The 24,304-nt window shown below is 49.5% G+C and overlaps 8 protein-coding genes across 8 annotated transcripts; 5 read left to right on the forward strand and 3 right to left on the reverse strand.

Annotated features, from left to right (window-relative positions):
* Window positions 1-1,724: 1,724 nt before the first annotated feature.
* GIQ15_05065 (arginine permease) lies at window positions 1,725-3,695 on the forward strand (the record flags this gene model as incomplete). The annotated part of the gene is made up of 5 exons (XM_033552482.1): window positions 1,725-2,045; window positions 2,125-2,569; window positions 2,626-3,176; window positions 3,252-3,392; window positions 3,444-3,695. 5 exons carry the CDS (start codon window positions 1,725-1,727, stop codon window positions 3,693-3,695), a joined length of 1,710 nt encoding a protein of 569 aa, XP_033406212.1.
* A 2,237-nt stretch (window positions 3,696-5,932) lies between these two features.
* GIQ15_05066 (sulfate permease II) lies at window positions 5,933-8,628 on the forward strand (the record flags this gene model as incomplete). The annotated part of the gene is made up of 5 exons (XM_033552483.1): window positions 5,933-6,203; window positions 6,255-6,400; window positions 6,459-7,005; window positions 7,066-7,922; window positions 7,984-8,628. 5 exons carry the CDS (start codon window positions 5,933-5,935, stop codon window positions 8,626-8,628), a joined length of 2,466 nt encoding a protein of 821 aa, XP_033406213.1.
* Window positions 8,629-9,647: 1,019 nt separating this feature from the next.
* Window positions 9,648-11,005, forward strand: GIQ15_05067 (glycolate oxidase, subunit GlcD; the record flags this gene model as incomplete). The annotated part of the gene is made up of 3 exons (XM_033552484.1): window positions 9,648-10,515; window positions 10,574-10,755; window positions 10,832-11,005. 3 exons carry the CDS (start codon window positions 9,648-9,650, stop codon window positions 11,003-11,005), a joined length of 1,224 nt encoding a protein of 407 aa, XP_033406214.1.
* A 441-nt stretch (window positions 11,006-11,446) lies between these two features.
* Window positions 11,447-12,652, forward strand: GIQ15_05068 (aspartate-semialdehyde dehydrogenase; the record flags this gene model as incomplete). The annotated part of the gene is made up of 3 exons (XM_033552485.1): window positions 11,447-11,483; window positions 11,542-11,799; window positions 11,850-12,652. 3 exons carry the CDS (start codon window positions 11,447-11,449, stop codon window positions 12,650-12,652), a joined length of 1,098 nt encoding a protein of 365 aa, XP_033406215.1.
* A 236-nt stretch (window positions 12,653-12,888) lies between these two features.
* On the forward strand, window positions 12,889-14,092 carry GIQ15_05069 (40S ribosomal protein S4; the record flags this gene model as incomplete). Its single annotated transcript, XM_033552486.1, has 5 exons — window positions 12,889-12,902; window positions 12,956-13,093; window positions 13,164-13,448; window positions 13,698-13,992; window positions 14,045-14,092. The coding sequence occupies 5 exons, from the start codon at window positions 12,889-12,891 to the stop codon at window positions 14,090-14,092; spliced, it is 780 nt and encodes a 259-aa protein (XP_033406216.1).
* Window positions 14,093-15,279: 1,187 nt separating this feature from the next.
* GIQ15_05070 (alpha-box mating type protein) lies at window positions 15,280-17,568 on the reverse strand (the record flags this gene model as incomplete). The annotated part of the gene is made up of 5 exons (XM_033552487.1): window positions 15,280-15,446; window positions 15,503-15,681; window positions 15,736-16,069; window positions 16,431-17,222; window positions 17,274-17,568. The coding sequence occupies 5 exons, from the start codon at window positions 17,566-17,568 to the stop codon at window positions 15,280-15,282; spliced, it is 1,767 nt and encodes a 588-aa protein (XP_033406217.1).
* Window positions 17,569-18,740: 1,172 nt separating this feature from the next.
* On the reverse strand, window positions 18,741-19,961 carry GIQ15_05071 (uncharacterized protein; the record flags this gene model as incomplete). Its single annotated transcript, XM_033552488.1, has 7 exons — window positions 18,741-18,847; window positions 18,899-18,965; window positions 19,022-19,051; window positions 19,107-19,166; window positions 19,219-19,272; window positions 19,328-19,851; window positions 19,901-19,961. 7 exons carry the CDS (start codon window positions 19,959-19,961, stop codon window positions 18,741-18,743), a joined length of 903 nt encoding a protein of 300 aa, XP_033406218.1.
* Window positions 19,962-20,706: 745 nt separating this feature from the next.
* On the reverse strand, window positions 20,707-22,620 carry GIQ15_05072 (ap endonuclease; the record flags this gene model as incomplete). The annotated part of the gene is made up of 5 exons (XM_033552489.1): window positions 20,707-20,729; window positions 20,782-21,589; window positions 21,643-22,355; window positions 22,408-22,548; window positions 22,596-22,620. The coding sequence occupies 5 exons, from the start codon at window positions 22,618-22,620 to the stop codon at window positions 20,707-20,709; spliced, it is 1,710 nt and encodes a 569-aa protein (XP_033406219.1).
* Between the last annotated feature and the right edge of the window lie 1,684 nt (window positions 22,621-24,304).

The raw sequence follows: 24,304 nt of genomic DNA on the forward strand, positions 1-24,304 counted from the left end.
GTCTGCAGTTACACCTGCGTAACGGCGTAACGAGCGTGCGTTAACGGCAAGGAAACGGCGAGAATGCACGGATAGATGCATGGGGACTTCCCAAGGGATCGGTGCTGGCCTGACCATGCAACGCGTTGGTGCGTTATACGATGTCATGCAAGTGTCCTCCGTACGGCGCATCTGCACGGCATAGAAGAGCACCACCGAGGCCATACCCTACTTAAGTACTCTATCGTCTAAGATTCGGAATGGACAGGGCTAGATGACTCACTGTCTAGCAAACATTACTACAGCGCAGGCAGTGGACTAGACCTGGGGTAGAAACAATCCAAGTATTGCTCTATTTTCGGCTAGCGAATAACATGACCTCGCCACTTAAGAATCCCGGATATAAGGAGCAATACATCTTCCTCTACGCCGATACAGCGGAGTTGCTCCATGAGAGCGGACGTGGGCCCGCAAAATGGGCCAGAGCACAAACAACAAGTGAAGAAGACCTGGAAGCCAAATAGCAAAGGGGTCCCTGGTTTCCAACTGCGGCCATCTACCCGTCACAATCAGACATGAGACCACGACCTGCCGCACAACCAATGGACATCTCATGAGCAGTTCCGCTGCTGAGAAATGCGTCGAGATGCAGCAATGTTGGGCTGGTGTTTGAGAGCTATCATGGCATCTCTCTTGGCGGAGTGGAGCAGTTTTCCGCCCTTCGAGATAGCCGGTAGTACCCTGGTATACTTGCACAGCGGAATTGCAGACGATCTCGTACAATCTCACTGCTACGGCCTCTGTTGGCCATAGAATAGCATAGACCACGAAAAGGAAGAAGTAGGGAGTCTGACCGCGGTTTATAAGTGGAGGGTGACAGCCGAGCCGCCTGTTCTCTGACACCGTACTCCATACTCCAAACTCCGTAGTTTGATATGAACTCCGACAGTTCGCCAAGGTCCACACCGAACAGCTCACGATTCCACTCCTCACTCGTGTCTGAATAGTTCTGATCATAGCCTCAATTAAGTGGTATCCTGTGCAGACATTTAGATACTATTAGCAGAGAATACCATAATATAGAGAATACTATACATAGATAATACTGTAACATAGAGAATAGGGAAGCGATTTCCCAAAGAGGCAAGGGCGTGGAAAGCAAGCTTAAAGTTTTCTAGAAGGAATTTTATCTTGGCTGGAAAAGATAGAGTTTTCGCTTTATCCTCGGGTCAAAATAAAATCAAGGCGCAAGATGAGGATGCGAGTCCCGGATGTTGATATGGCCTGGGAATGGCCCAGGGAGAGACGGTAGAGTAGAAGAATGGAAGAAGGTAGAGTAGGGACATGTACTGTGTAGTATATAGGTGGAAGGCCAGATGGCAGCTCTATATATAGGGAAGTGGCTTCCAGTGACGTAGTAAGTATAACTCCTATACTCCGTAGAAACAGAAACAGACGAGAAAGCGGCTGGAATCCGCACTCCACATACTATACAGCTGCCCAGACCAAGAGATAGGAGCTGGATCTCTGGGGTTCGGGTCCCATATATCGTATATCTTGCCTCGAGCGGGCAGAGGCGAATTTAAAAGGGCTCTGGTTCCCCCACACACAGAGTTCCAGAATCCAGTTCTCTCCGTTGCCTCTTTTCCCCAAATTCCCACGCTTTCCATACCATCGCCGACTTCAGGCAGAGATCGCGTGCTCTGCATTGGAACTATCGGTATAGCTGTATATAAACCGCGTTGATGGCGACCGAAAAGGCGGAAGGCGTTTCCTTTGAGGATGCCGCTCCGTTCACTGTGAACGAGAAGGGTTCTGACTCTGACATGGTGCCGGAGAAAGGCGAGGAGCTTGGTTTCTGGACACGGCTGGGATGTACGCCGGAATCGTTCAAGAGGCGGCGTCTGGTGGGCGGGAACCAGCTGAATCAGACCCTGAAGTCCCGACATCTACATATGATAGCAATTGGCGGGAGTATTGGTGCTGGTTTGTTCGTCGGCTCTGGGTCTGCGCTTGCAAAGGGCGGTCCGGCATCGCTGGTCATTGATTTTGCGATTATTGGTATAGTATGTTTCCCATCAACTTCATATTAGACTGATTCCCATCATCTTCGTGCTAGACTGATGCTAATACTGGTTGTTCAAGATGATGTTCAATGTCGTGTATGCGCTCGGTGAACTGGCGATCCTGTTCCCTGTCTCTGGCGGATTCTATACATACTCGGCTCGGTTCATCTCGCCGGCATGGGGTTTCGCCATGGGCTGGAATTATGTCTTTCAGTGGCTGGTCGTTCTCCCGCTTGAGCTGACGGTGACGTCGTTGACTATAACATACTGGGGCGTCAACATCAGTGTCGCCGTATGGATAACAGTCTTCCTGATCGCCATCGTCATCATAAACATCTTCGGAGTGCTTGGATACGGCGAAGAGGAATTCTGGGCCAGCGCAATCAAACTCACGGCCATCGTGATCTTCATGATCGTTGCCATCGTGCTCACCTGCGGCGGCGGTCCCAGTGACGGCCTGTACGGTAGCTACTGGGGAGCCAGGCTGTGGTATGATCCAGGGGCTTTCCGCAACGGCTTCAAAGGTATGCATCTTCTGGTCAGCAGGTTGGTTTCTGACTTCAGCTAACTGGGTGAATAGGATTCTGCTCTGTTTTCGTCACTGCTGCATTCGCCTTCTTTGGCACTGAGCTGGTTGGGCTCGCGGCAGCGGAAAGCAAGACGCCTCTCAAGTCCCTCCCATCCGCCATCAAACAGGTCTTTTGGCGAATCATCCTGTTCTATATCCTTGGCCTCTTCTTTATTGGCCTTCTGGTACGGAGCGACGATAAACGACTACTTGGCGCCAACACGTATTCCGATTCAAACGCATCTCCGTTTGTTATTGCAGCAAAGGACGCCGGTCTCAAGGGCTTCGACAGCTTCATCAACGTCATCATCCTCATCTCCGTCCTGTCTATCGGAAACTCTGCTGTCTATGCCGGATCTCGAACTCTGACAGCCATCTCCGAGAATGGGTATGCTCCTCGCATCTTCTCATACGTCGACAAGGCGGGCAGGCCGCTTCCATCGACCATTCTCGTCATAGTCTTTGGTGCCCTGGCGTATGTAAATGTCTCCGGAAAGGGGCCTGTCATCTTTGATTGGCTCCAGGCGCTCTCTGGCTTGACGGCTCTGTTTACCTGGGGCAGCGTGAGTTGCATCCTCTCTTCCCCGGATATCATATTGTTTTTTGGGTAAATTTAGGCTGACGTGGAGACGGTTTAGATATGTTATGCGCACATCCGCTTCCGCGCTGCCTGGGCACGCCAGGGGCGTTCGCTCGACGAGATCCCATTCAAGGCGTTCTTTGGCGTGTATGGATCATGGGTCGGCCTGTTCATCATCTTCATAGTTTTCATCGCCCAGGTATGTAGCCCTCATCAAGGTTTATCAAGGTCTCTTAACTGACATATACAGTTCTATATCGCTGTTTCTCCACTTAAAGGCGCCGCCTCGGCGGAGGGCTTCTTCAAGTCCTACCTCGCCCTCCCCGTCGTCCTCTTCTTCTGGCTCTGCGGCTGGCTGTGGAAGCGTGAGGGATGGACCAGGATCGAAGACATCGACGTCGACACCGGCCGCAGAGAGATCGACTGGGAAGAACACAACCGCCAGATCGAAGTGATCCGGAACTCGTCCTTCTGGAAGCGCATGTTCCATCGTTTCTTCTAGGTATATCGTGCCTGACGTGTAATATTTAATCCAATCAAGTTGTTCATACTCGTTCTCCCATACTTGTGGCATTCTTCAGCAAATATAGGCTTAACATCGAACAGATCCGGAAGCATATTTCTCTCGGCAGGCCTTGAAAAAAGCAAATAAGCATGATCTTGTTCGCTTCTGGCTCCAGCCAAGCAGGAGGGTCCATGAAGGCAAGTATCTTGGTCCTTTATGTACGGTCTACTCCGTATGCCTCTATAGTCCATGCTAGAGATGAGAAATGAGCATCTACATCGACTCAAAACGAGCGCGTTTGGTGATATATAGAGCAGCTCGTTCTTCGGCCGGGAGAACACCCCGTATATATCGCCCGAGACCCTGCAGAGTAAATCCCTGAAAAGAGATATATATACAGCGTCCGCTCCCATGAACTTGAACTACTCCGTACTCTATACACCTCACTGCTGAGATCAGCATCCCCCCAAGTATCCGTTCAGCCGGGCATCGCAGTGGCGCATCGTCGCTTCACCTCGTGTCCCAACAGGGGTAGCAACAACGAACTAACAAGGACACCAACAGCTCACAACCGACTGATCTCTACCCGTCCCGATGCCGAAGTGTGTCTCTCTACCGATGCCCGATGCCGTCTCCCACATCGCGCCCATGCCGAGTGCTGGGCAGCGCCTTGGACGGCCTGAACAGTCGTGAAATAGCGCCGTTAGTCAGCTCCCTGGGCCAATGTGATGCTATCCAGCTCCCCAGCCGAGAGAACTGGATAGCTAATTTCCCTAGCGTCTAACGGGCAGACGGGCGTCGCATGGGGACGCGAGCAGGAGGATTCTGATGGGCTCGGACACGCCCCGGGGCTCGGGAGGCCAGGGATGAAGCTTTCAGGCGCATCGTATACCAAAATACTCACCGTCAACTCCATCTGGAGCTCGCGATAAGTCATGGAGTCTTATGAAGCCGTCACGAGAAGTCGGTTTCTTTTGGGACGATCACGATAATAGGCCGTCTCTGTTCTTGGATTTTTATCAACGGCTGGTTAATCTAACTGTCTTTCTTGGCCGGCTCGTACTCGATGCTACCAGGAGGACGCAGGAAGCGTTCCACCGCTGTTTGAGTGAGCTTGGCCGAGACTTCATGCTTCTGCTTCTGCTTCATGCTCATGCCATGCCATGCCTCTGCCTCATGGCTTGAGCATGGCATCGTGGTATGCGTTAACCTACCGGGAAGTTATCCTAGTTTCCGGGACACCACGTTAACAGCTCCAGCTCCAGGCCAAGGCGGAAGACGACCAGTTATCGTGATCTGCCAGCGTCCCGTGTCTATAAAAAGCGAATATATACATCTCTAGATGCAGAGGAACTTCACCGAAGTTTTCCCGAATGGGCACAGGGATAGAGATGTGGCCAAAGATAAGGAACACTTGGCCAACTCTATGTTCCACCTGGCGCAGGACTTGAAATCACGACATCGCAGCCACAGAGAGACGAGAGACAAGGCGAGGGACAAGACGAGAGGCAGAGACAAGACTTCCAAGGGCTCGTTTAATATTTCCAAGGCTTCTTCTTCCCCGGTGGCGCATCTCTTACATCTCGTCGCATGGCGCTTTTAGACGGAGTATACTAGGTTACTGACACAACACCATACACCATACCATAGGGCCATAGGGCTACCATAGGACTACTCCTGTCTACACGGTCTCATCTCTCAGTCTGTCTCATCATCTCAGTCTCATCTCATCGTCTCAGTCTCAGTCCAGGCTAAGTCTACCTCGAGGCTCATCTCATCGTCTATCAGTCTACAGTCCAGTCTACAGGCAAGTCTACAGCCCAGTCTACAGCAGCGTACGAGGACGCCGGAAAGAAACTCCCCGGACGACGATCGTGGTCTGAACTCAAGGTTTCCATGCCCAAAACATTAAGTTTGCACCAGGAGCTTCTCGCTTGCCAAGCGCAGCTGACGACAGGCCCGCCATGTATGACGCTACAAGGGCCCTTTTCCTTCTATCAAAGATGCGTCTCCTGCTCCCCTTTCTCGCTTTCTGCTTCATTCCCGGACCCCCCGTCGTACCGTTAGCGTTGGCGGGCTTGCACGGCTCTAACCACATGGACAGCGCTGCCATCGCCAAGGTTTCACCGTCTCGCGAGACGTTTTCTCGTTGAGGTAACATAGTATAAATATCTCGAGAAGTACCGCCAGGAAGAGGGAATCTATCCAGCAGAGCAGTTTCTTTCATCTACATCATGTCTGCTAGCAAACTCGGACGTGCATTGGCCAAGGGGGTGGGCATCGATGTCGACTATCGACAGGAGCCCAAGGAGTCGATGCGTTCGGCTGCTGACTCTATCCGGTCGTTGGAGCACTTTGACGAAGATGAGCCGTCGACCAAGGAGTGGTTGATGAACCACAGGCCAACTGCTGCCGGTGTTTCCTACTACTTCAATTCTCTCTTCCCTTTCTGGTCCTGGATCTTCCACTACAACACCCAATGGCTGATTGGTGACATCATCGCTGGTAAGACTCTTCAAGTATCTCTCCTATATTATCTCCTGCTAACGTCTATAGGTGTCACTGTCGGGTTCGTCGTCGTGCCCCAGGGTATGGCTTATGCCCTGCTAGCCAGACTCCCCCCAGAGTATGGACTCTACACTTCTTTTGTCGGTTTCATCCTCTACTGGGCCTTTGCCACCTCAAAAGATATCACTATCGGAGTAAGCTACCTTCTCACCCTCTCTCTCTCTGCCTTGAACGGATATACTAACCTGACAGACTGTTGCGGTCATGTCTACCATTGTCGGAAACATCGTCACCAAGGTCCAGGCCAAGGAACCCGACATCTCAGCACCACAAATCGCCAGAGGCCTCTCCCTCGTCGCCGGCGGAGTCCTCCTCTTCATCGGCTTGACCAGACTCGGCTGGATCGTCGAGTTCATCCCCTTGGTCGCCATTACCTCCTTTATGACCGGTGCTGCCATCTCCATCGCCGTTGGCCAGGTTCCTGCCATGATGGGCCTAAAGGAAGTAAACAACAGAGAGTCAACCTACAAGGTCTTCATCAACATCTTCAAGAACCTCAAGCACACCAGGCTCGATGCAGCTATGGGACTGAGTGCCTTGGTTCTTCTTTATGGCATCAGAGCGTTTTGCAACTTCATGTCCAAGAAACAGCCCAACAGACGCAAGATGTGGTTCTTCATCTCCACCCTGAGAATGACCTTTGTCATCTTGCTGTATACCATGATCAGCTGGCTGGTCAACAGAGATATCAAAGACTACAAGAAGGCTAAGTTCAAGATCCTCGGAACCGTTCCCAAGGGTATGTCTCTTTCAATTGTCCGCCGAGTTCTGCCATTTACTAACCTCCCATGTTGTACAGGTTTCCAACACGCAGGTGTGCCCAGTATTGATGCAAGACTGGTCAAGTCCTTTGCCCCGGATTTACCAGCCACAATCATCGTCCTCATCATCGAACACATCGCCATCTCCAAATCCTTCGGAAGAATCAACAACTATGTCATCAACCCTTCCCAGGAATTAGTTGCCATTGGCTTCACCAACCTCTTCGGGCCTTTCCTTGGTGCCTATCCTGCCACTGGATCCTTTTCGCGAACTGCCATTAAGTCCAAAGCCGGTGTCCGTACGCCGCTCGCTGGTATCTTTACCGCTGCCATTGTTCTGTTAGCACTCTATGCCTTGACTTCTGTGTTTTATTATATCCCCCTTGCTACTTTGTCTGGCTTGATTATCCACGCTGTCGGTGACTTGATCACTCCTCCCAATGTTGTCTACCAATTCTGGGAAGTCTCGCCTCTCGAGGTATTCATCTTTTTTGGAGGTGTGCTCGCCACGATCTTCACTGAAATTGAGAATGGTATCTACCTTACCATCGCCGCCTCTGCAGGTCTGCTCCTGTACCGCATCGCCAAGGCAAAGGGAACTTTCCTGGGCCAGGTCAAGGTGTACCGTGTAACCAAGGACGACAGCATGAGGAAGGGTGACAGGTCATATCGTGAAGACACCAAGCTGACCTCGAGAGATGCATTCTTGCCAGTCGAGCATCAAGATGGCTCGAATCCGATGATCGAGGCACAGTCTCCTCACCCAGGTGTCTTCATCTATCGATTCAACGAAGGATTCACCTATCCTAACGAAGGCCGCTATCTCCACAGCTTGACGGAGTACATCTTCAAAGTGACAAGGCGCACTCAACTCGACACCTTTGCGAAGCTTGGGGTATGTCTAACTCGAAATTCTTTCTCTATCCTTTTATAACAAGATACTAACCAATGTCTAGGACCGCCCATGGAACGATCCTGGCCCCCGACGTGGTGAAGTCGTCAATGTCAACGACAACCGCCCAATCCTCCGCGCTATAATCATCGATTTCTCGTCCGTCAACCACGTTGATGTCTCCTCTATCCAAGGTCTCATCGACGTCCGTAACCAGCTTGACCGCTATGCCGCTCCCGAGATAGTTGAGTGGCACTTCGCCTGCATCTCCAACCGATGGACAAAACGTGCTCTCGCCTCCGCTGGCTTTGGCTACCCATCTCCCAAGACTCCCGAGCTGCTCGGCAACTGGAAACCCATCTTCAGTGTCGCTGCTGTTGGCGCCGAGGAAGTTGTAAATGAGAAGACTCACGCATCCCAGAGGGCACACACAACCAATCCTACCAGCACAGAAGATGACTTGGAGATTGGTCATGCACCATCCGAGGATGGCGATCTCGACGACGAGAAGAACCATGGCGTCTCTACCCACGTCACCGCCGTCCCACAGTCAAATACACTGCCCAAGAGGGTTGGGAATGTGCACAGCATCCACCGGCCATTCTTCCATATAGACATACAAGCTGCCGTGGAGAGCACTCTTCTCAACATCGAGACTAGGACGGCGAAAGACTCGTCGCCTCCAAGCGTGTCGAAGGGCTTTGAATGATTTCTTATATTAATATTTCTTATATCGTTGGTTGGGTTTATGATTAGTTACATGTCTGCAATATATCACTCTCGCAATGTCACTTACAATGTCACTCAATGTCGCTCGCAATATCTCTTGCAACACCACCCTCGCCATAAATGTCTATCGTATAAAGTATCTATATCACCCCGGTGAGCTATGTTTAAGCATATTATTTAGGTTGCGAAGCTTCAGCTGTTGTGGCTTGGCGAGTGGCTGCAGTTTTGTTCCGCAAGCAGGGGTCGGCTATGGATTGCGGCCGGCGAAATAACCGAGCCGATGTCGCGATAGAGAGGTCCGAGGGGCCTATATCAGGCTCGGTGGATAAATAAGACGCCCGGAGATATTTCTTCCCAACTTACCCTCCATGCATCGGGACGTTGCATCAGAGCGCTTCAGACCTGCATCTGCATATATCCAAGTAACTAATTATGAGCTTCGTGCCTCGGCTCGCGGCCAGGGTCCCTCGCGGCGTCCGGCTTTCGATCAGACAGCAGCAGCCATACCGTAACAGCGGGCTCAGAACAGCTCGTCGTTGGAGCAGCAGCTCAGCCAGAGGAGCATCGGGGTCGGGTTCAGGCTCTTCGTGGAGAACTAGCCATGTCTTTGCATCTGTCGCTGCAGCTATAAGCGCCGGATATGCTGTCGGCCTTTGCAGCTCAGGGTCTACTTTTCTCGGATTTTTGGACAGCGAGGTCCTTCCAGTGTATGGCTCCGTCAAGGAGTTTGAAAAGGTGGCCTGTCTTCTATTTTTCATGCTTCAATCATACTTCATTCTATCCGTAGGCTGACAATGTTGCGTGGTGCAGGCCATAGTAGAGCTGCGGGAGATATTGGGCGAAGACGCAATTAGTACGGACGATGAAGACCTCCGCCTACACGGATACTCAGAATGGTCGACAGTCAATTGCGACCAGCTTCCAGTCGCCGTGGCATATCCCAAGTCTACGGCGGACGTATCTCGAATCGCACAGGTCTGCTACAAGTTTAGAGTGCCCATGATCCCATTCTCCGGGGGATCAAGCTTAGAAGGCAACTTCTCTGCTCCGTTTGGCGGTATGAGCATCGACTTTGCACACATGGATAAGATCGTGAAACTACACAAGGACGACCTAGACGTCGTCGTCCAGCCGTCTATCCAGTGGATGGATCTCAATGAGCAGATCAAAGAGCATGGTCTCTTCTTCCCAATCGACCCTGGCCCGTCTGCTAAGATTGGAGGCATGATCGGAACTAATTGCAGTGGCACTAATGCCGTCCGCTACGGAACCATGAAGGACTGGGTTATCAACTTGACCGTCGTCCTTGCTGATGGACGAGTGATAAAAACAAGGAAGCGCCCTCGAAAGAGCTCCGCGGGATATAACTTGGCGGGGATCTTTGTTGGCTCAGAGGGCACTCTCGGACTTGTTACGGAGGCTACTCTTAAGTTGGCTGTCATACCGGAGGAGACAAGAGTCGGGATTGCGACGTTCCCATCTATACGAGATGCCGCTAACGTGGCGATGGGAGTTATTCGCTCTGGCGTGCAGGTCCAGTGTGTTGAGATTCTGGACGATGTTCACATGGATATTATCAACCGGGCTGGCGGGACAAACAGGACTTGGAAGGCCGCCACGACACTCTTCTTCAAATTCTCTGGCACCCGCAACGGTGTCGCAGACTCGATCAGCAGGACGAAGACGATTGCGAGTGAGAATAATAGCACATCCTTTGAATTCGCCAAGACGGACAAGGAGGGCCATGAGCTGTGGTCCGCCAGAAAGCAGACTCTCTGGAGTATGCTGGCCCTCCGGAAAGAAGGGTCGGACGACGTCTGGTCCACCGATGTCGCTGTTCCTCTTTCCAGGCTGCCCGATATCATCGGTGAGTTGAGTCCACGTATCCCCCTGAGGGATCGGTTTGCTAACTGTGTGTCTCGCAGAGCTGTCGAAGAAGGACCTGGACGAGCTAGAATTGTTCGCTGGTATCATCGGCCATATCGGCGACGGAAACTTCCACGAAGGAATAATATATAATAAGAAGAACCCGGAAGAGGTGGCGAAGATCGAAAAGTGCGTCCATGATATGGTCGATCGTGCTTTGGAGATGGATGGATCTTGCACGGTTAGTAAAAGTCGATCCAAACGCCTTTCCACCTGAGGACAACTCCAGCTAACATGGATATTTCCCGAATATATAGGGCGAACACGGCATCGGCCTGGGAAAGAAGAAATACCTGGCCAAGGAGCTGGGGATAGACACGCTCAACGTCATGCGGAGCATTAAGCGGTCTCTGGATCCGTTATGGCTATTAAACCCAGGCAAGATTTTCGATGCTACTCCCAGCGAAGAGGAGATAAAGGGGAAAAAATGAATCTTGACGTATTATTCCGGAATTTGACGACTTCTTTGACCTTCCCTGTTATACCCGGTAGCTCGAACGCTTGTATGATAGCAAGTTTCAAGGCACTTTATATATAAGGAAGCTGACTCTCTTTCATCGAACAGAATCTTCAACGCATATCTCATCCCATTGGCATCATTCTCGCGAGGTAGAAGGTCTTAAAAGACGAGGTTGAAGTCGTATGTGAAGTCGTAGGAATTAAATTTTTTTTATAGCATACATAAAATGTCGCGATGCCGAGGACCGGAGATATCGAGTCATGCCCCACCACGAAAGTTGCCCATGAAGACAGTTTCCATCCACGACACAGCAGAGTAAGGACATATATTATATCGAACGGTCGTTTATTTCTTACTATTGTTACCGGAGAAAGCGACTCTCGGCGTCGTTGCGGCAGGTCAAGCAGCGAGAATGGCTTCCCTCCCCGTCGACCAGAAGAAGAAGTGCGGTAAGCTATACCATTGTCCCGATAATTGAAGCGCTGTCATCTAAGATATATATTATAGGTGTGCTTGGAGCCACTGGCTCTGTCGGCCAGAGATTCATCCTCCTCCTCGCAGACCATCCTACCCTCAAACTGCACGCTGTCGGCGCCTCGTCTCGCTCCGCCGGCAAGCAATATAAAGATGCGGCACGATGGAAACAAGCAAGGCCGATGTCAGAGGAGCTAGGCGCATTGGTGGTGCGGGATTGTCGAGCGGAGGATTTCAAGGACTGCGATCTTGTGTTTTCAGGCCTGGATAGCGACGTTGCTGGTGAAGTTGGTCAGTACGGGACTACGTCAATATGCCGAATTGAGCTAACAAAGGAATAGAGATGGCATTTATCAAAGCTGAGATACCCGTCTTCTCCAACGCGAAGAACTATCGTCGGGATCCAATGGTCCCCCTCGTCGTCCCCACGGTCAACATCTCACATCTGGACCTCATCCCACACCAGAGGAAACAGTATAAACTGAACAAGGGCTTCCTGGTGTGCAACTCAAACTGCGCAGTCATTGGTGTCGTTATCCCCTTCGCCGCCCTACAGGCTAAATTTGGCCCCATCGAAGAAGCAGAAGTGTTCACTGAACAGGCCATCTCTGGCGCTGGATACCCCGGTGTCCCCAGCATGGATATCGTGGATAACATCGTCCCCTTCATCCCCGGCGAGGAAGACAAGCTGGAGACGGAGGCACAGAAGATCCTGGGAGCACTTAACGCCGACGCTACTGCGTTTGAGGACCAGACTCTTACCGTTGGAGCGACATGTACTCGCGTGGGAGTTACGGATGGACACATGGCATTTGTTTCACTACGGTTTAAGAACACTCCTGCTCCGAGTGCAGAGGAAGTTGTGCAGGCGCTGAGGGAGTATAAGTCTGAGGCTCAGAAGCTGGGATGTCCGTCTGCACCGCCAGAGGCGATCAAAGTGTTCGATGAGCCTGATCGGCCACAGCCCCGACTCGATCGCGATATCGCTGGCGGATACACCGTGAGTGTCGGCCGTGTTCGCGAGGCGGCGAAGGGCAGCCATTTCCACATCCGATTTGCTGCTCTCTCCCACAACACTATCATTGGAGCAGCCGGATCCTCTATACTCAACGCCGAAGCTGCCGTGATCAAGGGATTTATATAGACACTTTATACTCCGTACACATGTACTTAGTCGCAGCCAAAAAGAAGTAGCTGACTAAGAATATCATATTACATAACATTCCTCTTGGCATCCATATGCGGAAGAGTTAGGGCTTAGGTCAAACGAATCCACAACGCGGCCACTTTTGCAAAAGCATCAAGGGTTTTTCTTCACTCAGCGACCAGCGACACACGACTTCTCGACAACACCTCTCCAAAGTCGACAGATACATCAAAATGGGCCGTGGACCGTACGTATAGCCATCCACAGACTATAATTGATGGAATGCTAACGGCGTGGCAGAAAGAAGCACCAGAAGCGCTTGAGCGCGCCATCGCACTGGCTCTTGGACAAACTGTCCGGTGCCTATGCTCCTCGCCCATCCGCCGGTCCTCACAAGCTGAGAGACTGTCTCCCTCTCATTGTCTTCCTCCGTAACCGGTTCGTCTATTCTTGATCTCCTTTTGAACCCCTCACCGCGATGTCATCTAACATGGCTGTGTGTGAACAGTCTAAAGTACGCCCTCAATGGCCGCGAGACCAACGCCATCCTCATGCAGCGCCTCGTCAAAGTCGACGGCAAAGTCCGCACCGACTCTACCTACCCCGCCGGATTCATGGACGTGATCAGCATCGAGAAGACTGGCGAGAACTTCCGCCTCATCTACGACACCAAGGGCCGTTTCACCGTCCACCGTATCCAGACCGAGGAGGCCGAATACAAGCTTGGCAAAGTCAAGCGTGTCCAGTTGGGCAAGGGCGGAATCCCATTCTTGGTTACGCACGATGCTAGAACGTGAGTCTTTGCAGCTCTTGTTTTATGCGTCATTCAGTCGTTGGACCAAGGTGTGGTTGATTCCCGTCGTGCGTGGAGCGAACGGACATCAAAGTTGAAGTTTGCGAGACGGATGGCGGGTTTTATACCATATACCATGGTTATCAGGCTGTTGAATCGAAGAGTTTCTCTCCGTTCAACAGCACGACGACTCGTTCATATATTATGAACTTATCTACTTTTTCTTGCATATACTGACGATATATCCAGCATCCGTTACCCAAACCCAAACATCCGTGTCAACGACACTGTCAAGATTGACATCGCCACCGGCAAGATCACTGACTTCATCAAGTTCGACACTGGTGTGATCGCCATGGCCACTGGTGGTCGTAACATGGGTCGTGTTGGTGTCATCACCCACCGTGAGCGTCACGAAGGTGGATTCGGTATCGTCCACATCAAGGACGCCATCGACAACACCTTCGCTACCCGCGAGACCAACGTCTTCGTCATCGGCCAGGAGAAGCCATGGATCAGCTTGCCCAAGGGCAAGGGTGTCAAGGTATGTATTCTCCTCATATCGTACCATATGTTATATACTAACGTTGTTCCAGCTCACCATTGCCGAGGAGCGTGACCGTCGCCGTGCCATGGGCAACTAGAGGTTCATCTGGTCGCTGTAAAAAAAATAAAGTAATAAAATATATTCAAAAAAAGCCTTTTCTTTTTTTCATCCCTGGAGCAGGCGTTCATGTTTGAATCGGTAGTCTACTCCTTTGAACGGGTGTTGTTTATCCTAACGAAGCAATGTCAACTATTCCCTGTTAATGCCATGCTCCTGACCTATGATCTCTCCGCTCGTATTTGTACACTGCTAGTAAACGTTAACACTGTGCGATGCAACCGGAACAAGGTTGATGCACGGATGCGTGGACGAGTCCTGTTCTAGAACCTGTCACCATGGCTGTCCCGTCCACGACTGCTGTCGCTGTGGCCGTCGAGTTGGGCGGTTAACGAGTGGTCGCTATTGGCCGGGCGAACCCCCGTCATCACCTCGCATGATGTGATGCAGCACGCAGGACGCACGATGCCTGATCCTGGCCTTATCAGAACCAGACTGTCGGTAGCATCAACTCGCTCACGTATTTCACTATGAATATTCGCTACAGAGCATACGGAGTACAGAGAGTATAGAAGTAAGAGCTCGTTGTCTCTATGCGCCCTGTTTCTATATATATGCATGCTGGTCTGTGTGCCTGGTCTGTGTCCATACGCTTACTAATCCTGTCGATCTCCCGGTACCTCAACTTACACTTCTCTCTACGGAGTACTCTACACCCAACACTCGTCTCTCTACTCTTCTCTCACTTCTCTCACTTCTCCCAGCCTCCAACTCCAACCTCCAGCCTCAGCCTCCAGCCTCTCTTCTACCCCTCTTCTTACTATTGTTTCTCTACCAGCCTCCCTGCCAGAAACTTCTCCCCGCCTCCCCAGCCGCCCGCTGTCCGCATTGGGAAAGCAGACAAAGGCCTTGTGTCCGTGAAAGAAAGCTAAGGCGGCGCTAGTAAGGGCGCTAAGTGGGTGTAACGGCCGTACGCACCACACTAGAGGACGTAAGTTACGGCTCGTCTCGCCCTTGTATCGGCCTCGTAACGCCCTCCCCGCCCCCGCCCCGTTACGGCTGACTAATATGTCCTACTTAGTCATCACAACATGCTGCAGGTACAGGCGGGACATACATAGATATAGGATATAAGTAAGAGAGAGATGGTCGATGGGATAGATAGAGGTAAAAAAGAGATGGAGAGATGAAGAAAGGTTGGATAACGTGTTTCTGTATAGTACATTCTTATGCTACTCCATGTCCGTCAAAGTCAAGCTCTCCTTCCATGTCTATGTCCATCTCGTCAATATCTGTCTCTTCCTCGACCTCTGTCTGGACCTTCGTTGCCTCCAGTATGCCAGCCATCTCCTTCATCGTCAGATACGTCAGTCGTTTCTTCGTCATGCTCGTCCCTGCACACTCATTAGCCATCTCGTAGATAGATATAGATAGATCGAGGGAGACTCACAGAACGCCATGGTGTCCTCTGGAAAACAGCCAGTGGTCCGGATAAGCATGTTCCTCTCCGCTGTTCCCAGGAATGTAATCTCGTTGATAGCTTGATAGCACAGCTCGTGGGCCTGGTGTCGGATCAGTCGGCCTTTGGGGTCAGGACGCCAGTACGTCTCCATCATATTGGTCACTTCTCTACAGCAGTAGTCAGTATATACATTCTTTAACAGGAAAATGGGAATAACTCACCCAGTAAAGTACTCGCGGAAGGCGCTGCGGTAGACGGTCTCCGGTCCATGGGCGCTCATCTGTTTGAGGAGCTGGAAGTTCGCTTCGTCTTCCAGCAGGCTGATGTAGCTGTGGAAGATGCTGCGGTGGGCGTCTCTCGGCTGGTCGCTCTCGTCCTTGAATTCACCTTCCAGTTCGGGTATCTCGACCTTGCCGGAAAGCGTCAGCGGTTCGTGGCAGAAGTCAGACACCACCGGCTGGATGCTGTGCACTTTCAGCAGCTTGTTCAGGTTCGAGAAGTGGTCGCCATGGGAGAACAATGTGGTCAAAATTGCAATATTTTTGGATTTCAGTTCTAATTAGAATTGTCTAAAGTACATGCTTTCTCTCCATAACATACAGGGTAACGTCTATCCACCACGGACTCGAGTCTGGACTTGATGCCTCAGAACTTAACTCCCTCCCTTGTGCCTCTTCAAAGATGCCAATATGCGTATCAATCCTTCTTATCATTCATCTCATTATCGTAAGCAGTGTCGTATCCATCCTTAAATCCCATACTTGAGGTCATCAACGGACAAAAAACAGTTTTCCATCGCGTATATCGTAAAATCAAAGGGGTTGGGTATTTCGTCACATATCAACATAGTCCCCGATGTCGAAACCATCGAACTCTCCCTGGATACGATATGGGTTATAAACACTGACTGGCGCACGAAGGTTAGGGTTGAAAAGCTCATAGTAACCGTCATTGGCACTGTATGAGAATCCATTCATGGCACGACGCAACTCTCCCTCAAAGTCTGCGGCAGTGTAAGGGCCGGTGTTTCTTGTGTTGTCGAGGGAAGCCGCAGTAGCAATGGTAGTGTTGTTCATAGAATGAGGGGTACTAACATTGTCGTTGGTCGGGGCACTGGACATGGCGAGCTGGCGTTCTTGTGGAGTTCCATTTCCGTTCAAGTGGTTTGTGTTTGAGGCCGCATCACGAACTCCAGCTTCTTGTGATGTGGGCGATCCACCTAACGCAGCTTTAGGAGCAGTTGTGGTCTCAGTAGTCTCAATTTTGGGAGTTAACTGCGCTGAAACTGCCATAGAAACTGCTGCAACTTGGTTACCAGCCGTGTTTTCCAAGTGAACACCAGAAACGTAACCAGCCTGGTAGCAATAGTGGACAACATCATCGACAGAGAGGTTTGTAGTCAGGTCAATCGGGTTGATGTGTGCATTGGGATTGGTTTTGAGGAGGGAAAACTGCTTGTCCTCAGTCGAGACAACCTGTAAACCCATGGCGTTGAGATAGTTTGCAACAGAAACAATTCCAATGAAAGGCACAATCAATGTAAGAAAGGACTCGAGAGTGACCTGTCCTATATGCTTATCGCGAATGACGGAGTACGCCTTGGCCACGATTGCCCACTTTGCTTTAAAAGGATCAGAACCCCATAGAGTTCGAAGCAGTCCAGACTTGACTTTCTGAGAAAGATCGGGAAATGCTGCAGAGTAGAAACCTATGCAAATATTAGTCTCATACAGGACATGATAGACTGCACATCACATACTTCGGAATGCAATGAATGAGTTCAAAGGTCTTAATTTTGTATTCTCTCGAGTACGCTTGCGCGAAGCAGGGCGAGTCGTAGTTTCAATTGGCTCAGGAGTTGCCATGGCAGTGGTAGAGGTTTTTGAGGTAGAGACACTCGTGTTTTGAGTCGAGTTGACGCTTTCAGAGAGGCTCGGAGTGGTAGTTGCAGATGCGTTCATCTCTTCCATAAACTTCTGGACCTGTTCAGGTGTCAAAGTGGTCAACAGGTTGCTGAATGCGCGATGCACAGCAGAGACTTCGCTTCCAGACATTTTGAAATGCCGGAGGGATCTGCTTCGCTGTTTCTTGTTGATATTGGAGATGTAGAGTAAATGGTAGAAGTAAAAAGGAGTAAACTGGTTCTTCAGAGGACTTGATATGGCAGTAAACAGGAGAAAGGGCAAGAAAATCCTGTTTGTGAAGATGTCTGAAGTGAGGGGAGCAGTTGTGTTGTTGCTCGGAGGTGAACTCGCAGACAAAGAGAGTAATACCATAAGATTCACTGTTTTTGGAATTCTGGTTCGCCCTAGTAAAATTTAAGCGCCCGCTTTAAATACAGGCTGGTATTACCGATCGTACAACTCAGTACTTGACAGCTTTTGAGTTTAGGCAGTTTAATTACGTAAACATAAGTTGACACTGGGCTCTCAGATCATATTTGTATGGCTTCTTGTATGGATAACTGATAGGACAAGATGTGGCGGGATATACACGCGAGCGCAAAGGGTCTCCTGTGGTAGATAGATCAACTATACACTAGCAAGCGATGAAGCAATCAAAGCTGTTCCATAATATCTAAAAGCAGCTGTCTTAGCCTAAGTAATGGAGAAAGGCGATTTTAAACGAGATCAACGAGGGTATAGAAAAACCCACAGTGCTAATAAAAATGTAACAACCGATATAATGCAGGCAGCTGTAGAATACACTCTAGAATCAGATGGAAAAGAAGTTTCGACATGCTCATGTAGCCCTATCGATGTATATCATCGACCACAGCATCTATTCCTGGATATACTCGTCTTAATATGCGGTTTTTGTTATCCCAAGAAATTTAAAGTCTCTTGAAAAGGCTGGCTAAACTAGAATTTCCTTCTTACCTGACGAGCGGCGTCAAATTCCAGGTAGGTGTTAAGTCGAATGCAGCGGTGATGGTTTCCATGCTCTCGCACATGTAGATTAGTTATATGTCCGTTGTATAGTCATAGCATATATGGCCATAGTTTCCATCGTCGAGTAACCGGAATCAGCTCTTCTCTAGAAAATCTAAATTGACCAGGCGATGTTACAAACGTGAGTTATGCGAAGACTGTGAAGCTTTAGTCCTCATCGACCGTTAATAAAGAAGATTTATTTAATATTTATAAGCCATGACCATCCTTGGGTTGTAGAGTACATATGCGCAACAGTCAACGTTACAGTCAACCAAAGGCGTGCTTCTAACACTTCACTCGAACATATCTGTTACATCTTCAACCGTCGTGCGGTAGAACATGGCCCTCACTCCGTCGGATTCACCATTGTAGTCGGTGAGATCGTCGTCCTCAAGGCGCTCTGTAGCATAGTTAGCTTCACTTTTCATAAAGGTAGCGAAATGGCCCTCACCGATTACAGCATTGAAGCTCTCTAAACAATCTACAACTCTGTTATGTTTTGGGATAGGCATGCGGCGCTGGTTAGACGTTAGTATCGTCAAGGGGCCTGGATATAGGCGCGAGAGATACATACATCGTAATATGGGTTTGGAGTCAGGGCAACCTATTCGAAATGTAAGATATGGAACTAAATGGAAGGGTAGAGGCGCAACCCATACCCAGCTGTTTCGGTGTACAAGGTTGCTTGAGGGATGGAGTGCCTTCTTGAAAGCCGTATCCTACTATCTAGTTAGAATAGACGTCGGATAATTAGGGGAAAGACTTTCTTACACTTGAATTATCCCTCTTAAGCCGTTTCACGGAAGCAGTAGCAGGGATCCTCGACTAAAGGAAACTTGTCTTAGCATACTAAGATATCAAATCTAGGGGATCAACTTACCTCTCTGCACTTTTTCGCAACAATATGCCTCTGCCTCAGCCATCTCAAATGGAGAGCCACACCCCCAATTGGCATAACCTGCACATAGCCGTTGAGCGGGGCTGGAGGGAGTGCAACTCCACTGCCAGGGCTGCCTTTAAGGAGGAACTGCTCCCAAGGCTTCAGTTCGGGTTTGAACGAAGGGCGATTGATTTTTTGTAGGATTTGCTCTTCCTGCCTAGCAAGTATGTTGGCACGTAGCCGGAAGCCGTCCATAGCAATTTGGCGCTCCTTATCCTTCCGTTTCGAGATCATTTTTGTGACGCCAAACTCCAGAAATACAAGAAAGCGTTTCTGGACATCTGGGCTAGAAAAGAGGGTTGGATGGGACACGAGTCTGTGCAATTCGCGAACGACATCTTCAAGTTGGCGTTTCGAAACGTCTGGGGGAAGCTGTCTTTCGTCAACGCGGTAGGTGTCCAGACAAGCCATGTATAGAGACGCAAGGAAGTCCGAGCTGCATTTGCGTATCGCTAAGCCTCGTCCTAGAAGAAGAGTTAATATATATCAGATTATGGAATATCAGACCCGTACCATCGAGTAAGCCAGCATCATATTTTGCCCACGGCGGAGTGAAACTGCCTTCTTGAGCCATGATGTCTGATTTGCACTCCTGTCAGAATCCAATGAGTTGTGCTCGAGGTTTGGGGTTGTCTGAGATGTCAGAGATGCGTGGGCGTTGTTTGTTATTTATATGGATGCGTTGCTATGGGCAGTGTTATTATGTTGCTATGCCACCAAGGTTACTCCACGATTCCAGGGGCAAAACAAAATCGCTACCAGAGGCAGTAAATTTTGATATTTTGCATAGATTGATGGTTATTATAATCTAGAAGGGAATCTAGATAATGTGAATTACATCTTGATCTGGCAGCGGTTGACATCGTATGTCCAAGTTGTGAGGTATATGTGGGTGTAGAAGAATAGCTGAGAGATGGAACTATTATAAAGATATAGATAGTGAAGTGAGTAATCGCTAGCAGCGGCAATTCGCTTTATTATGACATAATGGTATTGTTATTCACAATGTATCAGCAGAGTGTAAAAATGACATATGTAACGAGTATCAATTATTGGTTAATTGAGTGTTGGATAGGCTGTTTGGGTATACGAAAAGGCAAATTTAGCCGATTATCAGCTAACCATATACTTTGCTAACTTGACAGGATATGTCGAAGATAGTTTCTATGGTCATGATGATATCAAGTGAATGATAAATGGAAGCGTAGATTTCGGAGGGTTAGCAGCTGGCCATGAGCCGGCAGAGTCCACGAAACGCAGGCGGTTACCGCTGGTTGACGAAGTATATAATATCGTTAGAATTACATTTTTCACTCTAGCTAGTTAGCTTGTTCGCCAGTCACTGCACCAAATGAAAGTTGGGCAGCGCCATGGAGTCCCTGACTCCTTATTACCACTCGGACCTAGCGGCCGTGGACATATCCAAAAAGACCTTCCACAGTTTATTCCCGGTTTCTTGGTGACAAGTGAAATGCAATCTTCGTCGTGGCCTTCACATTTAGGCACGGGCTTCTTTGTAAAGACCTTTGACCATGATTCAATAGGGCTGCATGAAAAAGCAGGGGAGTCGGGAGAGATCTTGGGGAATTCATCTGGCACCAGAGCCGTTGCTTCTGCAGTGACCGATTGTTCATCCCTCAAAGCTGGCTGCACTCCGCTCTGAGGTCCCTCTGAGGAGCTGATGGAAGCAGGCGCATACCCTTCATTGGTAGCGTTCATGGGTCTTTCTGCTTTAAAAAAGCCTGCGAGGGTTTGCTGGCCGTTGCCTCGATGGCCAGAAGGTCGGCCTTTTAGTTTCGGACGCTTAGAAGGTGATACCCGGCTGGTGTTGCTATAGCTTCGCTTGGAAGGCGGGTTCATTGTCGTTGGAGTATTTTTGCCTTCAGTGGTATTTTTGGACTGGGTACCTGAATCAGAAGCTTCGGATACAGCACGAGATTCGTCATCTGCTGGCACTTTTACTTCGCTATTGGTCCTGGAAAGGGAATGATTTCTGAACATATCTTTAATGTTCCTGCGGTGGTTGAACTCCGGGATTAGCTTCCCTGAAAGCGGTAGCGGCGTTAGTTTCGCAGAGCGAGGTTGTGGTATCCCATCTTTGAACGCGCCTTCGGGGTTCATGATATCTAAAGTATGGACTTCCTTTCCGTCTAAGAGAACTTTATCACTCATTGAAGCGTAAACGGGGCAATGGTCCGATCCCTACACAGTGTTAGTATAGAAAAACGGTTTAGAGAAGGTCGTTCACGGTTTACCATAAGTCCCTCTTGGATGTTGGATTCAACAAACCAGTCCCTGATATCCTCGCTACAGAGGACGTAGTCGATTCTTGCGCCAAAGTTACCCGGTCGACCGTTTACTTTTTGATTCCAAACGGTATACATGCCAGCCCGGTCAGGATGGAATTCCCTACAGAGGTCTCGAAGCACGGGCGGAGTTTCGTCGTCGTCTTTACAGCCGGTTGAGCTCCCACGCCTCACGAGTCGATTGAAGAGACACCGCGAAGGAGTAGATGTATATTCTTCCTCGGTTTCGGTATTTTTCCTGATTCTTTCCAGAGCCGGTGCTGAATCGATCGCCGCCCCAGATATGTTCAAGTCACCTGTTAAAATGACACGCTTTCCTATCTTGATGAGATTCCTCACGCGAGCGTCAAGTACGTTCAGGAATCCAAGCCGAAAATCATCTCGGGCTTCATCGCGGTCGGCAGGACAATAAACTCCTATTAAGACAAAAGCAGGAAATTCCAGGATTAAACATCGCCCTTCAGAGTCAAGCGTAGCAGGGTCGACAGCAGACAGTTCCTCTAGCTGCTCAGTGGTAGGGTATCCGCCGATTTGCTCCGATTCAGGCAAATGTCGAAACTGAGTTGAAGAGTTCGGCAAGCAGAGAGTACCAGTTAACCCTTCCTCTGCCCGGATTGCAGCACACTTGGAGCTGCGGGTATATATTACTACGCCGGAGTAACCTTGAGAGTGTCAGTGTAAGTCCCAAAGGCACTTTGGGCGATTGATATGTACCTTTCTTGTGTCTTGGAAGGCTGAAATAACAATCCCATCCTGGGACAAGCACCATATCATCCTGGAGGTCTTTTCGTTGGATCTTGGCTTCTTGAAAAATGACAATATCTGTTTCGAGTATATCGAACATTGCCTTAAATCCTGTTAGAGATATATCTAGCTAAAAACAACAATAAATCACGGCGTACCCCGAACGTCCGGTCTCCCCTCCATGGCTCGTATGCAAATGGGTTCCTGAGAATACATTAGCATCCAGTTGATTGTTCGAAACGACAGTTGTTGTCATGGCCACCTTATCCCATTTACTAGTCGTCGAACGATGATGATGTTAGTTACGTAGCTGACTCGTCGTGTTGTCACCAGACTGACCATTCCATGTTGTTAATCGTAGTACCATCTTCCCGCGTGTGGCAGCATCCTCACATCATCGTCTCTATCTTCCCCCTTGACTCCAGGCGGTTTTTGTTTTTGATGGACGTTTGAAGTTCAAACTCGCGATGACGATCAGGCCATGTGATTACATAAGCTATCCTGAGCCACTAATTTGACCACAAACCACTTCTCGACTCAACTTCATCCCATTACGATCAACTTTCAATTACCGAGACTCTGGCCAGAGTACCAATTGGAACGACCATGTTTTGCCGTCAACCCATTCTACGCGCTGCCCAGCGGGCCAGCCTTCGATCTCCTGTCGCCCGCAAATTCGTTCAGCGCCGCCTCAACAGCTCGGTTCCCGAGAACGAATTCCTCCGCGAGCGAGCTGCAGTGAAAGCTCACGCTGCCGCCACCAGCGGTAAGCCAATTTGATGAGATTATTCCGCTTGGGGGAGAGAAGCTAATTTTGTCTCTGCAGATTTATGGCGTAAGCTATCTATCTAGTACGTTTTCCGCATCGAACCCGTCTACCCGAGAGCCGGACCTGGGACGACTAACAATGTGGTAGCGCTGTGATCCCCGTCCTGATCCTCGGCTCAATTAATGCATACAATCTCTGGACTGAGCATTGGGAGCACTGGGAACATATGCCACCATTGGAGGAACGCGTCGAGTATCCTTACCAAAACATCCGAAACAAGAACTACTTCTGGGGCGATGGTGATAAGGTATGTGGACTTGAATATCGCCTTATACATTTGACATTACTAACGAAATTCACAGACTATCTTGTTAGTATAAACATGTTCCCTACTGCGACGATTATATAATCCCATCACCAGATGCGTACCAATACTGACCACGATATATAGCTGGAACAAGGACGTCAACTACCACAACAAGGACAAGGTCACCTAAATTCGATCTCAACCCAATGCTCGGCTAACGGATGCACTCTACCCAAAGCAATGTTATGCCTACGTTCTTGGAAGGACAACCTGCTACCTTTGTGCAGCATAGGTATAACGTCACCATATGTAGAATAGGTCAAATTGTTGAAACAGAATATATACCTTGAATTCATAACTCAACGTGTCTTCGTCGGCATCTGTTACTTGTGACGCTGTGGATATCTCCCTACTTGTATATAGTTAGGAGATACCTCTCCTGTTCATTCTTTATTCATTCTCCTTTGTTCTACCCATTTCTGGCCACCTATAATCTAGTAGGCCCTGCCTCCCTGCAGAAGATCCTGGCTCTTCACAGCAGGCGTGGAAGATGAGGAGTTCACATGGATAACTTCAAGTTTGTAAGCTGACTTTGCAGGAAAGAAACGTATAAATCCACCAGACGAAACAAGCAAAACGTGATAAACATATATGCGAGGGCAGGGCCGAATTTCATTTATAGATGACGAGGAAAATGCCATCATCCACCTTCTTTGGATAGGAAGGAAATAAAATATGTATAGAAAGCCCCGTCGCAGACGTGTTTTCAGACAGGCAGGTTTTTGATATAA

This window comes from Arthroderma uncinatum, assembly GCF_011692745.1.
Source record: "Arthroderma uncinatum strain CBS 119779 chromosome Unknown scaffold3, whole genome shotgun sequence".
Classification (NCBI taxonomy): Eukaryota; Fungi; Ascomycota; class Eurotiomycetes; order Onygenales; family Arthrodermataceae; genus Arthroderma; species Arthroderma uncinatum.